Here is a 14474-nt window from a genome sequence, read left to right as displayed (position 1 = left end):
CGCTCGCTGGCGAGAGCCGTTCGGGAAACCTCGGCTTCTTCCGGAGACCTTCGCGGGCGCACGCGTCCTCCTCCCCGTGCTTCCCCCTCCCTCCGCGCATGGCCCGGCACCTCCCGTGACCTCCGCGCTCGGGAAACTTCGGCTGTTTCCGGAGACCGAGGGCGTGAGGGAGTTCGGGAAGCTTCGGACAAGCTCGGAGGAGGGATTCCCGCCCAGGCGGGAGGCGCTCGGAGCTCTTCGGAGCCTCTCGGGAGCGGCGAGGCCGCAGCTTCGGGCGCTTTCGGCGGGGCCCGGAGAGACTTCGGCAGCGCTCGGCTGTGAGGCAGCGGTGCTCGGCGGTGAGCGGGCGCCGGGCTCCCGCAGCGCCCTGGCGCACGGCGTGTTTCTGTCTGCCCAAAAACTCACCGCCAGCCCCGCTGCCAGCCGCACGGCCCCCAGCCACATCCCGGGCTCCTGGGGCAGCTGTCAGGGGCAGCGAGGCGTCGTGAGGGCGGGCAGCCCCGAGGGGGACATGGCGGCAGAGGGAGGCCCAGCAGCCTCTGAGGGAGCCCACCCCTGGCAATGGCGACCAGCGTGGGGAGGGCCTGCTGGGCCTGCCTTGGGGGCAGAAGTGTCCTCCTCACACCCCTGCGCCACTGCCTTTGCCCCCCAAGCGTTGCCACACCGCCACCATCTCCAGCGTCTCACAGCCAGGCTGCAGCACCCTCCTTGGGACTGCCGTCGGGCTGAGCTTGGCAGGGGTGAAGGTGGTTTGTGCTGCCTTGGGTAGATAAAAAGGATCTCTGAGCAGGTTCAAGCGGCTGCTGGATTTTCCTGACTTGTCCTGCCCCACCGCTGGCTTCCAAGGGCTCATTCCAGCCCGCTGGCACCTACCGCCGTTCCTGCCACACCACACGTCCCAGGGAAACGCTCCCAGCATCTTTGCACCGGCAGGTATTGCCACCCCGTGTCACACCAGCTGCTCAGGAAAGTTTTCCATAGTTTATTTGCATCCTGTCTGCGGCATATTCTGGGCAGCTGTGAGTTTAGGAGGAAGATAATCCTTTAAAGCAATCACAAATAAAGTCTTGGACGTTAAAAGCTTGTTTTATTGAAGTAAACATCTCTCTAAGGTGGTATAGTCAGGCCCTTGGTGAGTAACTGGTGCTGCAGCTGGAAGTTGACAGAGGAAAAATAGGGGTCTTGTGCACTAAAGAAATGAGTTGCGTCTATCCGCGTCTCCACAACAGCCCCATTAGTAGTCAGAAAAGTAATTTCAAGTGTTAAAATACAAATCTGAAGGGGGAGAATCTGGACTCGGTGTCGCTCACTAGGGCAAAACTCAGCACAGCACCCAGCAGCCAAAAAATACTAGAAAGGTCCTGAATACATTTTCCCTTTTGAGTCAGCCTCTGAATCGTGAAACGATTGGGTTTGTGCAGGTCAGGTTTGGGACGTGACGCCCATATGCACCGACACACGAGGACTGCAGCGTGCCCCGAGGCTCGCAGTCCTCCGAGGGGTGACCTCAGAAGAAAAGCTCCCGCCGCTGGAGCCGCCGCGCTGGCCTCCGGTAAAAGTACCTCTGCGACTGGAATAGTTTCTTACTTCCTAAGGTGCTATCTGCAGGGTACAGCCACACCGAACGAGCGCACGGTGTAGTGACAGAAGTTATTAGTGGGGCTGGCAGCAGAGAGAAGATGACTAGCGTGCTGTTGAGTTTCCCTTTCCGTGCTTTCCGTTCTGCGCTGGGGTAAGGGAAATGCCAGGCGTGAGGTGAGCTCACATCTACCTCAAACTGCTTGTGAGAAATGGGAGCGAAATGGAAAACCATGAGATTTTGGGAGGAAAAAAAGCCCAACTAAGACTTGCTGGCCTGTAAAGAAATCCTGAGTGGGGACTATTTTGCTCTGCAGCCAGGAGCAAATATTTAGCTACAAGATGGGGCTCCGGGTACTTTTTTCTCCCTGAGATAGTTTTCCCCTGCAGCCTACTGCTTGCCGGATTGACTGCCGATTCCCCACCAGGAAAACGAAAGACTGAGAGAAATGAGAAGGACCTCAAAGAAAGGCCAAGTACTCCCCCACTCCCCGAAAATGGGAGAACAAAGGAGGAACTTTGATCTTGGTAGGGGGTTTGCCGAAGGACTGATAGATCTCCAGGCGTCCTGGAGAGCTGCTGCACTCACAGCACATCTCTCCTGTCCGCAGCCCGCTGAGAAGTCAGACCCCCCTCCACAGCTCCTAAAGACTTCGCCGTAATAATTTTGAGGGTGCAGGTAAAGCTGCGTAGTCGTTCCATCGACCGCCCTCCAAGCGTGGCACTTCTCCTGGTACACCCCTTCGCACAGAAGGGAACTCATACTAAAAACAAATTGACATCTCTGGCTCCTTCTGTTCTACAGAAATAGCTGCCTGTAAACACAGCTGCCGAAGAGCCTCCTAGCTCCAGCAGCTTTAGATATCTCACTTCTTTTTGCCCGTTCAGAAAGGAAAAAAAATAGCTTTTTCACCATATTGTCCTGCTGAAGCTCCCAAAGCGTGCTAGCCGTGCGACGGAGCAAGGCTCCGGCTCCTCCAGAGCCGGTCTCTGCCCCCGGCCACCTTTTTCCCTTTTTTTCTTTCCCTAAGAGGGAAAAGCAGACACGTCTCTCTTCCGTACTACCCTACACAGGACAATTTGGCCAACAAAACTGGCAGATTTGGCGAACCTGGGCGAGTGCTAGCTGGATTCACACCCTTCCTACTGCCTCTGGTTCCTCTCCGCTTCATTTTTCCTCCTATTTTTTCCTGCTGGCTTTATTAGCACCTGGGAACTGATATATCACCACGAGCACCTTGAGATGACAGTGCTGAGCTTTCGTTTCAGAGCGTCACCGACCCTTTTTCCAGTTCCACCAGTCCCCCACGGACCTGGCACAGCAGCGGTGCTCACAACCATGCGGAGAAGAGGGTAGGAATGTCAGAGTCGTTGGTGAATTTAGGAAAAAGAGTAAAGGATTGGGGTATCACTGGAAAAGGGCTGTTTTCCTGCAGGAATTGTTTGAGGAAGTTTTTGACCTGTTCACTACCCTAAAATCTGACGATCCCAGTAGTGACCCCAGCACTGTCTTGATGTCTTTAGGGTTAGATCCTGCTTGGAGAGGAGCAAACTGGAAAGGAGAAGAGCAAACTGGAAAGGAGAAGAGCAGTTCAGAAGGCTGGATTCAGCCTCTCGCACCTCGAAGGCTGGCTCAGCGCCACCAAATTTGTGAACAACCACCATTTCCAGCTCATTTTCGAGGCTCCAGGTGCCCGCTTTCACTCAGCACGGCACGGCAGCGCCTCCCTCTCTCAGCTTCTGCTTTTCCCCCCACTGATCCCCTTCCAACACCCTCCAGGCCAAAAAAAACCAACTAAAAATATATTTAAAAAAAAAAAAAAACCAAAAACCAACCCAGCCCTGCTTGGAGCTTTCCCCATTCCTTCTCCTGCCCGGGCTTAGCCCTCAGCAAACATCTCAGCCCTTCGGGGCACGGCTGAGCACAAAACAAAGCAAATACCACCCAAGATCAGGCAAGCCCACGCCTGGCACTGGCACGCGAGCAGGATGATTCACCTCCTGCCTGCTCTGCCTGTGCCCGGCAGCCTCCCAGCCAGGCAAACATCCGCCGCCGCTCCAAGCCCAACACGGGGACCCTCGACCGTGGCATCCCCCACCACGACACGAGCTCATCCTTACCCTTGAAATCCTTTGTTCACCGGGAGCTGTCCTCTCCACGGTGGCCAAGACACCACCTGCTTGGTCCCTCACTGTGAGTAAACCCCAGAAAGCCAAAAATATTTCCCTTTTGGATGGTTAAACCACCTCTAACAGCATCCTACCTCTCCGCACGATGGGCTGTGCTCCCCTCCCTGCTTCTTGCAGCTGGGAAAACTCCTGCTCACCCCAGCCTTGCTCTCCCCACTTAATTCCTCTTTGTCTCACACTCCTGGTGCTTGTCATTTTCGTAAGGACACAGATGTTCCACTGTGTTTTAAACGCACGGAGCCAGATCCAAGCCAAAACCCCACGCTGGTAGCGTCGCTAACTCCTGCCAGCCCAGGAGCAGGGAGCGCAGGGAAGGATTTTCTCGGCTCCACCGCCCTCTGCGGGTTTGCACCACCATTTCCAGCCGGATCCCGGGGAAAACAGCGGCCACAGCCGATCTCCCAGCTCTGCAGGAAACAGAGGGCCTCACACTGAGTTGTGTGAGCAGAAAGCGAGCGCTCTTGTTATGTTTTGATTCCATCTGGGAAGAGAAAAACATAGGGAAAACAGCAAGAGGGAAATTTTACCATCTTATTTATGCAACACTCATGTTCCCGGCTCGCCACTGGCTCAGTCCTGCTCATCCCAGCCACGAACACACTCTGTATTTCCAAAAATTTGCTACAAAGGGGGCTGCAGCCCAAATCCAGCCCCTGATAATGAGCCGGGGGCTAAACAGCAAACGAGACCCAGTACGTCCCTTCCTGTATGGCCATCAGCCCCCCAGGGTGCTGGGGTGAGGCTGGGCAGGGAACCTGCAATCCACGTCCTGCCTCCTGTTTTTTTTGGGCAAGCCACGGAGTACCCACTCAGGAGCAAACGCTGGCCCGCGATACGGAGCTGGCAGCATCCAGGCACCAGCGTGGAGCTATAAATAAGGACGTATGGAGAGCAACCTGTGCACAGTCCATCCCGTTGGATCCAAACGCAGCCCCAGCCAGCCAAACACTCACACGGGAGGAAGGAAAAGCATCCGGGAAAGAGCTCCCTGCTGGGGGGATACATGGAGCCATGCCATAGAGGTGGAAAATAACCAACCACCCGCAGTGCAAGTAAGGTTTTTGGGCACAAAAGCCTGGCTTTAGGCTCCAAGAGGGGTGGCAGACGCCAAGCGGAGGCAGGGGAAAGCTGCCTCGGCTCACTTTCGCCAATACAGGATGGTTTCATCCATGTGAACAGGCAGAAAAATACCAATAGAGGACACAAGACTCTCCCTACTATCAGAAAAATACAATCATGAGCAACTCCAGACCCAGTAAAAAGTCTTTATTTCAATTACAAGAAGCCCCATGTGTAGGATGAAAAAATAGTTACAAAAAAATCCCTCCCCCATCCCACCTTTTACATATAAATATTAAAAATCCCTCCACGTCTCTGCTTTCTGTCTAGAGCACGGAGGTGCTGCACGAGACAGTCAGTGGTTTCCTCTCAAAACTGCAAAAGGAATATTAAAAAAACCAAAACCAACAAACAAAACCTTGAAGCAAGCCCGTCACCCCCCATCCCAGCCAGATCTCGCACCAGTGCCAAACTGGCCACGGAGGGATGGAGATTCGGTGCCACGCGGTGATTTCAGGGCTTGCAGTTTCCCGGGCGTAGAGGCTGGGCACAGCGGCAAGAGGAGCAGCAGCAGGAACCACCTACGCTTGTCTGGGGAAGCTTTTGGGCCAGGAAAATCATGGCTGAGCTCACTTCAGAGGGGACAGGAAGGAGAAGCAGGTGCTTCATCCCCACCATCACCACCTTGGTTACGTCTTTGGCATGTCAACTTTTCCCTTTGCACTCCGAAATTAAAGCTAATCCCAGGAGCCGCAGCGTCCCAGCAGAGCCTTTCCGCAACCCGCGGCGTCACCCAGCCCTGTCCCCAATTTCCCCGTCACCATCCTCTGAGGACAGTCCCTCCCCAAGAAACCCGGGATCCAGGGCTGGCCAGTCGCATCCGCAGCTGGGGCCGCCCCATCCGGCTTCCCCAGCCGAGGGACTGTCACCACAGAGTAAAAAATAAAAATTAATAAATATACTAATCTTTTACTAAAAAAAAGAAGAAGGCCTTTAAATGCATTTTCCCTGAAATTTTCCAGTGTATTCCACAACGCATGAAAAAAATATATATATTTCCCCCCCTCCCCATAAAAAATATATCTTAAAATATTTTCCATCCTCCTGTGCGCATCTTTGAAGAGAGGAAGGTACGTCGAGGGTATTTAGACACGCAGCCAAACCCGCCGGCACCGCGGCGTTCCCTTTGTCGCCTCCGAAAAGAGGCGTTTTGCCGGGGCGGTGGGTCGGGCTGGAGCGCTGCGGGTGTAAATACGGGGCGTAGCGCCCGTGGCCTGGTCATGGTGGGAAAGAGAAGACCCTCAAATCAAAGTCATTTCACAAACGAGCGAGAGGAAGAGGAGTTTTCACAGTGGATCGAACCTCGGACGACACCGGCGACGCGGGACGTCGCTCCGGCTGGGATCTGGGCAGCTGGTTGCACAGAGAAGTGGTTTGAGCCTCTTGAAAGAACCGGGGAAATTCAACCGTCAGCAGAGGATGGAGCAACCGGCCGCTGGTTCCCTCCAGCGCTCGCCCATCACCAGACTTCGCATTTCTTGGGGGGATTCATGGGGGAGCCGAGGGGGCAGCCGAAATGCTCCGCGAACTCCCGGGAGTTGGAGACGGTGCCGATGACGCGGAAGCGCGAGGGGCTGTGGGGATCGGTGATGAGTCCCTCGTGCGAGCTCTCCGGCGTGCGAACCGAGCACCACACCTGCAAGCGGAGGGCGAGAGGCACCAGTGTCCGTGTCGCAGCCGTAGGGCCCCACTTGGTGCCAAATCAGACCTCCTCGCTTGCGTGACAGGCACCAACACAGCTTGAGATCCAGCTTTGATTCACATTTTAACCAGCCCCACTCCAATCTGGTTCTCCATCCACCAGGCAACATCTCTGGAGACCTCAGTTTTGCCATCACACCTTCACAACACCATCTGGGCTCCCCCCAAAAACCTGTGCGTTCATCCTCGCTGCCCACCACCGAGTGACCTACCTGAGCAAAGCCGATGAAGAAGAGCTGGTGGTTGGTGAGGCCAAGGGTTGGCAGAGTTTCCTCATCCCCGTTCTTCTTCAGCCAGTTTTGATATGCCTGGAGGCCAGGGAGCATGGCAGGCTCAGAGAACAACACCGATCCCACCATGCCGTGTCACCCATCGCATCTCCCCAGCCCCGTGGCCCTACCCGGTAGGCGGCCTTGAGGCCCCCGTTGTCGGCGATGTTCTCCCCAAGGGTGTGCTTGCCGTTGACAGCCTCGCCGTTGATGGTGTAGTTGCCATACTGCTCCACCATGCACGCTGTCTGCCGCTTGAAGGCCTCCACCGAGGAGTTCTTCCACCAGGGACGCAGGTTGCCGTCCTTGTCGTATTCCCGGCCTGCCGAAAACACAGCAGGTCCTTCACCACCCCACAAGCCACCCCTCCAGCAGCCCACCAGCCTGGTCCTGGCCATACCTTGGTCATCGAAGGCATGCGTCAACTCATGACCCACTACCACGCCGATCCCACCAAAATTCAGCGACCTGCCAGAGGGCAACACCGAGATGTAGAGAGCAGCCACTGCTCCCTGCAGCCTAAAGTTTTGAGAGAGGAGGAAATTTGGGAATCCCGCCCTCTCCTTTTCCCCAGGCTCTTACTTGGGAGACGCACGGGTGTAAAAAGGGGCCTGGAGGATGCCAGCGGGGAAGACGATCTCATTCTTGGTGGGAGAGTAGTACGCGTTGACCGTTGGAGGTGTCATGCTCCACCTGCAGGGACACGGACACGGCCAACGTTGCAGCACAAACCCATCGCCCATGTTCGCTCTGACACCATCCGCTCATCGCGGTGCAAAGCCGTCGGCCCAGATTTAACTCCTCAAAACCAGCATGTTCTGGTGGACACCAAATCCCAGTGCTCCAGATACCGCGATATTCTCCACTGAGCGCAACGGGGAAGCGGAGCGGAGACTTACTGGTCCCGGTTGGGCGGTTTCCGGAGCTGGTCAGCGGTGACCCTGGCTGAGAAGTTGTAGAATTGCATGACGTTCTCGAAGTAGAGGTCAGACACGGCCTCGTACTGCAAAAGAGCCAAGGCATGAGCAGCGTGCGGTGATCACCCGACCTCACTCCTCCCTCCATGACCACATCTGAGCCTCCGGAGCCAGCTGAGCTACAGCCGCTCTCGTTTCTCCTCCTCTCCAACATCTGCGGTGTCTTGGGAGGGCAATGAATCACCGTTACGGAAACAGTCTCCTCCTCTTCCCAGGCAGGGATCCCGAGAGCCCCAGCCACCCCAGGACCGGCCCGCAGCTCTCTGGGAAGTCCCCACAGAAGGGCCAAGGACACCAGTGAGACCCTTCAGGCTGCCCTGAGGCCATAGTGATGGGCACACATCCTGCATATTCTAGTGGAGGGGGAAACAGGAGACCCAGGGGACATATCTCACCACCAACTCACATCATTAAAGACTTTATCCAGCTCCTTGGGGTCCATGATGAACTTGGGGTAGCCAATCATGTTGTAGATGGCATCTGCCTGGGGGGGAGGGTGACAAGGACCAAAAGTGTTTTTGATGCCAGAGATGGAAGGAGGGGCTCACCCAGCTCCATCACCCTCCACCAGCACCCTCTCCTCCCCGGCACCGCTGCCAGCTCCTCACCTTCTCTTTGGCTGATTTCCTCGTCTCTTCGTCCATCCACTGCAGGGTCTCCAGGCTCTCCTCAAAGGCTGTTTTAATCTCCGCGATCATTTCCTCTGCCTAGGCAAATCAAGGTGGCACAGTGTCAGTACAGAGAACCAGCTTCCCACCCTGGAGAGCTCAAGGACCCTTTGCACCAGAGTGAGGAGGAAGAGGCCAGGATGCTGAGCCGGCACACAGAATGGTGAAAAACCCGGTGAACAAAGATGGACGGTGGACAAAAGGTGGGCAGAGAAACATTGGCTGCCCCAAGCACCCACGATGGCTCGCACGCTGCTCGCTTGGGGACGTACCACCTGCTTGCTGTCCTCGGCGAAGGTGGCCTTGACGAACATGGCCCCCAGGGCGAAGCCCAGGTTGTTGTCCGTGTCGCTGATGCAAAACTTCCAGCGTGGAAGGCAGGTCTGCATGGGACAAGAGGTGGTCGTCAGCTTTGGCACGGCCAATGCCCCCCACCTACCCTCCCCTCTAGGAGATGGAGTCCACATCCGTCCCCCTGTGCCAGAGCTGCCACCCAAAACCTGTCAAAACCTGTCCCACATCTCTATTTTTTGGATGCAACACGATGGGGACATTGTTTAAGGAGCTGTTGCCATTTTAATGGTGATTTTGGGGCGTCAGGGGCTCCCCCTCACCTTCTTCGTCCCATACATCACTTCCATGAATTTTTCCTCAGCATCCTGGAAGCGCTGGTCGAGGAAGGGGCTGGTTTTCCGCACCAGGTTCCAGATCATGTAGTTGTTGAGGAGACTGCGGCAAGAGGGGGTGAGTGGGCAGCAGGACACACCTGCCTGCCCCGCTTCACCCCTCTGCGTGGGCTGGGGGCTCTCACCATTTATCCGTGGCCAGGATGAGGTCAGAGACCTGCTCCAGGTACTCCTTGGCGTAGACCACGACGGGTTCCGACTCGTTGAGCTCCACAGGGTAGAAGACCGTGGAGAGGAAGGGCATCCAGTCCACAGCTGGTGCCAGCTCCTACAAAAGTCATGTCACTGCTATGGACCCAAAAAAAAAAAAAACAACCCACCAGAGGAGGGTGGCAGCTGCTTCCCAAGCTGGAAGCCGCTGCATCAGCCCCAGTTTGAGGGATTCAGCTGATTTTGCAGAGGGCAGTTCCCAGAACAGCAGCATCCTCGAAAGGTCGGAGGGGAGTAAACAATTTCCTCCCACAAAGGAAGAGAAAGTGGGGCGGGTGTCAAAAATGTTGACACAACCCATTAGGGCCTCTTCGGGGACGCAGGGAGGTGACCGGGCTGACGTCCGGAGCCAGACCACGGGCAGCAGTGCCAGGAGGGCGTTAGTGCCGTGGCGGGACGGCCGCAGGCCCCGGGGGTGGTCCGGAGGCTGGGAGGAGCAGGTCAGGGTAGGATTTCCCCACGGAGGCCATGGGCCAAGCTATTGCACAAGAGCTTCCCAGGCACAGTGTCGGCTGGCGTCAGGCTTCCTCGGAAGAGCTGCGTCACCTCCATCCATCCACCCCGCTTCCCAAACTGTGGCAGGACGGGAAGGCTTACCAAATCCATCCCTACCTTCAGGTCTCCAGCCGTCATTTTGTGGTAGATGACCTCCTCGTCCCGATGCTTCTCCTGGGGGATGGTGATGTTGGCCAACGCCGTCTCGAAGTCCAAGATCTGCTGCATCTGCTGCCGCGTCGACTCCTCATCGATGCCACCCAGGAACATCCCCAGTTGCACCATGTAGTTCAGGTACCCAGCGAGCACCTACGTGGTGGGACAGGGTGGGGATTGGCATGGCGGGTGCCACCCACCTACAGAAATCCGGTAAAGCTGGATTTCCCCCCAACCACCTCACCTTCTCATTCTCCGTCTTGTTCAGGTAGTAATCCCGTGACGGCAGGCCCAACCCCGACTGATCCACCTGGATGACGTTGCTGTTGGAGTTTTTGGAGTCGGCGCTGACGTAGACGGCAAAGAAGGGCGAGGTGCGGTAATGCGCCGTCACCTCCCGCAACGTCGCGTTGAAGTTGTCACCAGCCCACGGACCCGTGATGTTCCAGCCACCCAACTGGGGACACAAAGCAACCGGCTTTTGGGTGAGGAGCAACCACCTTGAATTGCCTAAATACCCCCCCCAGTACCCGTCCTGGGGACAAACATCTGGAATTTGGGCTAAAATGGCCAGAAGAGGCAAGACTTGCCTATAAATCCTATAAATCCCTGCCTGTCTGCCTGCTTGCCCCAGGAATGGGATCTGGAGGGTGCTGGGGCTGCCCATAAACAAGCTTTTCCCCCTCATTTCGCAGAGGGAAGAGAACTTTTCCGCAAGGAAAGGGACGGACCTTTTGGATGAGCTCCATGAGCGGGGCGGCGCGCAGCTCCTCGATCTTGCTCTCATTCATGCAGGCTTGGTAATAACGCTGCGCCTTACGCTCCGCCTCGCTCGACACGTTGGCCGTGGTGTTTTCTGCGGGAGGTTCCCAGGGAAGGGTTCGCAGGGGGGTCCCTGGGAACGGGCATCCATCCCCCCCCCCTGCTCCACGGGGGTTGCTGATGCACACCGGAGCCCTCCATCCTTCCACCAGCCCCATTTTGGACAAAGCCAGGCTCCAAAAATTCCCCACTGATCGCCCCGCCAGCCCCGGAGAGCATCCCACAGCCCTTCCTGGCCTCCTGCCCCCATCTTGTCTCCCACCCACAGCAACTGCTCCAGCTCTTTGGAGCTGAAAGATAAAGAAAGGAAAAAACAAAACAAGTTTTCCAGCAGCTCCGATATTCCCAGCATCATCCAGCCCCCTGTGCTGCCCTTGCTGGTGCTCCCCAGCCCTGTATTATTTATTCCTGCGAGAAAGAACAATAAACCCATTTTTCTCCTCTGCCTCCAAAACCATCCTTTTGTTTTTTTTCCCCCCTCTCTCCTCTAATTCTACTTCCCCGGAGGGGTTTGGTTGTTGTTTTTTGGGTTTGTTTTTTTTTGATGTTCCTCATGACACAGCTTGCACCTTTGGCTTCCCAGCTGGGTGGGTTTTAGTAACTAAAGGTCCCTCGGCTCTGAGGAATTCAAGGAAATGCCGAGCGCGACCGCTTGGCTGGAGGCCTCGTCCCTTCTCCCGGTAAAACCAGCGCCAGATTTCTGCGGGAAGAGCCGGGGGCGAAGCCGTTCCCGCACCACCCCCCTTCTCCCGAAAGACAACGCTCTTCCCAAACCTTCTCTTTTCAGATAATCAGCCCCCAGCGCAGTGGAAAGTGCTGATAAGGAGCCAGTTGTTTGCTCGGAGCTTGAACAAACCGTCCTCGCCGGTCCCTCGGATAAGCCGCCCCGGCGCTGGTGTTCGCACGCAGAGGCTGAGCCAGGGACTCTCCCTCCGCTGGGAGAGTTTCGGCACCCAAAAACGGCCAGATTGGCAGCCAGCCCCCCCAAAAAAGGCTGCTCACAAAGGCTGGAAGCTATAGCAGGAGGAAAAACGCGTCTCCTTGGGGTGATATTGTGGTGTTACAGCCTCTGGATGCAGTCTGGGATGCAAATCCTGAATTTCAAGGCTCATGGGAATGCGGCGGCAGGGTTTGGCGGAGCCGAGGCCAGGACTTTTCCCCTACTCGGCACCAAAGAGCTGCAGCACTGTGGTCAAAAATCTCAGGGGCATCCAGGAGAGCAAACACAGCCAGGATCTGCTTCCCAACGTCCCTGCGGTGCCTGCGTCACGGATTGGCCTCAAACTCCAGCGTCAAACCAACCTTCCATCCCCACGGGCACGTTTTCAGCATTCCCCGGACCTCAGGGGGCTCCTGGGCACCGTGGGGGTCCCACCGCTCCTGCGTACTCACCCAGCAGATGCTTCATGATGGCCTGGTTGTGCTCCCAGAGGTTGTTGAAGGTGCCCCAGCGCGAGTGGCCGTCGGGGAGGGGGTTGGCCTTGATCCAGCCCCCGCAGGCGTAGCCAAAAAAGTCCTCGCAGGGATTCACCCCCCGATCCAGTGAGCTGAGGATGGAGCTGGTGACGGAGATGCAGGCTTCCGACAGGCACACGGCAGGCGGTCCTGGAGGGCAGCAGCGATGGGTTCAGCTCCTCCACCACAGTGCGGTGAGCTGCACCGGGGAGCATCCTGCCCCGCGGCAAAGGATGCGGGCAAGTATCCCACCTGGTGCTAAAGCATCCTGCCTTGGACCTTAACATCCCGCTTCGTGCCCAGGTCTCATGCCCGAGTGTCCCATCCCAGGGTGAGGGACACAGGGAAGCATTTCACCCGATGCCCAAGCATCCTGCGCAGTCCCCATCCATCCCTGAGCAAGGGATGCAGGTGACCGTCCTGTCTTACACCCAAGCATCCCACCCCACACCTGGACATCCTGCCTGGTACCCAAGAATCCCACCCTGGGGCAAGGGATGCAGGTGAGCATCCCGTCCTGCACCCAAGCGTCCCGGCCCGGGGAATCCTCCAGCAACCCACCCCGGTGGAGGGCAAAGGATCCCTGCAAGGTGCGAGGACTTACGGGCTCTGTACTGGAAGATGAGACCCAGCAGACACGCCGCCAGCATGGCTGCCAACACCCCCACCAGCACCACCAGCTGCTTCTCGACGTGCGTCCGCTCAGCCCAGCACCCCAGGCTGCTCCTCGAGCCGCGGAAATTCACCTGCGGGAAAAGCAGCGACGTTTCCCCACTGGCAGAAAAACCCACCGACGCATCCCCCATTTTGCTTCCTGCAACCCGCGGCGTAAATTTGGCCCCCGGCAAAGGATCCGGCGTGGTTTTGCCTGGGAAAGGCGGCAGCTGCTTTCCAGAAACGCCAGGAAGGGCAGCACAATGGCAGGAAAGGGAGCGGAGTGAGTGTTTCGACAGGCTCACCTGCTACCCCGGGCCACCCCGAACCCCTCCTCGAGCACAGCTGTAACCCCCCAGTTTATCCCCATCCCCAGTGCCGGCACTGGGACAGGGTGGGGGCCGCGATGGAAAATGCCGTAACAGGATACTCCCGCTCAGCCGAAAAACATCCCCAGGAAACATCCAGATGCCGCGGCGAGCGGAGACGGCCCCACCAGGGAAAGTGAAAACACAGCGGAACCGTGATTTTTGGGGCTGAGAAAACCATTCTCAGCAGAGTCCAGTGGGGCTGGGAGTGGGGCCGGCACCAAGAGCATCGTTCCTGCTCCAAAACTTTCCCAGCGAGGCCGGATGCTGGAGCTCAGGGGTTTTTTTTCCTCCCTTCGCCACCCTTGGCCCTTTCTAAGCCGCTTTGGGAGGAATTAACTTAATCCCCTTTTGTGTGGGGAGAAAGCTCCCGCCGCTGGAATAATTGCTTGCCCCGGCCACGCCGGGAAGGGGTTTGGCCACCAGAAAAACCGGGTGCTGGGGTGTTCCAAACAGCCGAGCTGGGATCCAGCTCCGCCGGCTCCCCGGTCGCTGGCTCCAGGGTGCCGGGACGGGAGCAAAGGGCAGCGGGAGCCAACACAGCTCTGCCCGCACCGGACTTTGCCCCACGGAAAGGCCAATCCCAGGTGGATAACTGTCCTCCAACCCCCCTCTTGCCGCTTGCCAGGACCTGAAATCTCCTTTTTTGTCCCCAAAAAAACCCCACACTACCTGGAAGCCGTTGGGGTACCCATCGCCTTCGCCAATGGAGTCCAGGGGATCTTCGTCGTCCAGCGTCGCCCGCTTGTAGGTCGACATCTGCACGGGGAGATCGGCAAACGGAGGCGCTCGGTGTTGGGGAAGAGGAAGAGGAAGGAGGGCGAGGAAGGAATACGCACCCTCCTAAAAGCCACCTCCTCCTCCTCCTCCGGGGAGCTAAATCCCGAATAACTCCGAGGTAGTAAAGCGCTAAACAAACACCCGAGGAAAAAGCGACGAGGGCCGGAGCCAAGAGCTGAGCGCAGCCCGAACCCGCCTCGCCTTCCCCCGGGGCCGGGTTGTGCAACCTCCCCTCCAGCCTGGAATAAAGCCGGGTCCTCCTCCACCGGCTCCCGGCCCCGCAACGGGGTGAGGGACACCTCCTCCTCCCGGTGCCGGGGAGCCCCCAGCGTGCCGGCGACCTGAG

General features: G+C 57.3%; 1 protein-coding gene across 1 annotated transcript; it reads right to left on the bottom strand.

Annotated features, from left to right (window-relative positions):
- Positions 1–6346: 6346 nt before the first annotated feature.
- ECE1 (endothelin converting enzyme 1) lies at positions 6347–14107 on the bottom strand. The gene is made up of 17 exons (XM_009984961.2): positions 14021–14107; positions 12931–13072; positions 12264–12476; positions 10781–10905; positions 10294–10506; positions 10011–10202; positions 9314–9456; positions 9117–9231; positions 8775–8885; positions 8443–8541; positions 8241–8318; positions 7757–7860; positions 7440–7550; positions 7258–7325; positions 6989–7179; positions 6801–6896; positions 6347–6523 (listed from the first exon to the last, which is right to left on the bottom strand). The coding sequence occupies exons 1-17, from the start codon at positions 14105–14107 to the stop codon at positions 6347–6349; spliced, it is 2265 nt and encodes a 754-aa protein (XP_009983263.1).
- Between the last annotated feature and the right edge of the window lie 367 nt (positions 14108–14474).

The sequence above is a fragment of the Tauraco erythrolophus genome, chromosome 23, assembly GCF_009769465.1.
Source record: "Tauraco erythrolophus isolate bTauEry1 chromosome 23, bTauEry1.pri, whole genome shotgun sequence".
NCBI classification, from domain to species: Eukaryota; Metazoa; Chordata; class Aves; order Musophagiformes; family Musophagidae; genus Tauraco; species Tauraco erythrolophus.
This window is presented reverse-complemented; position numbering and strand designations above follow the sequence as displayed.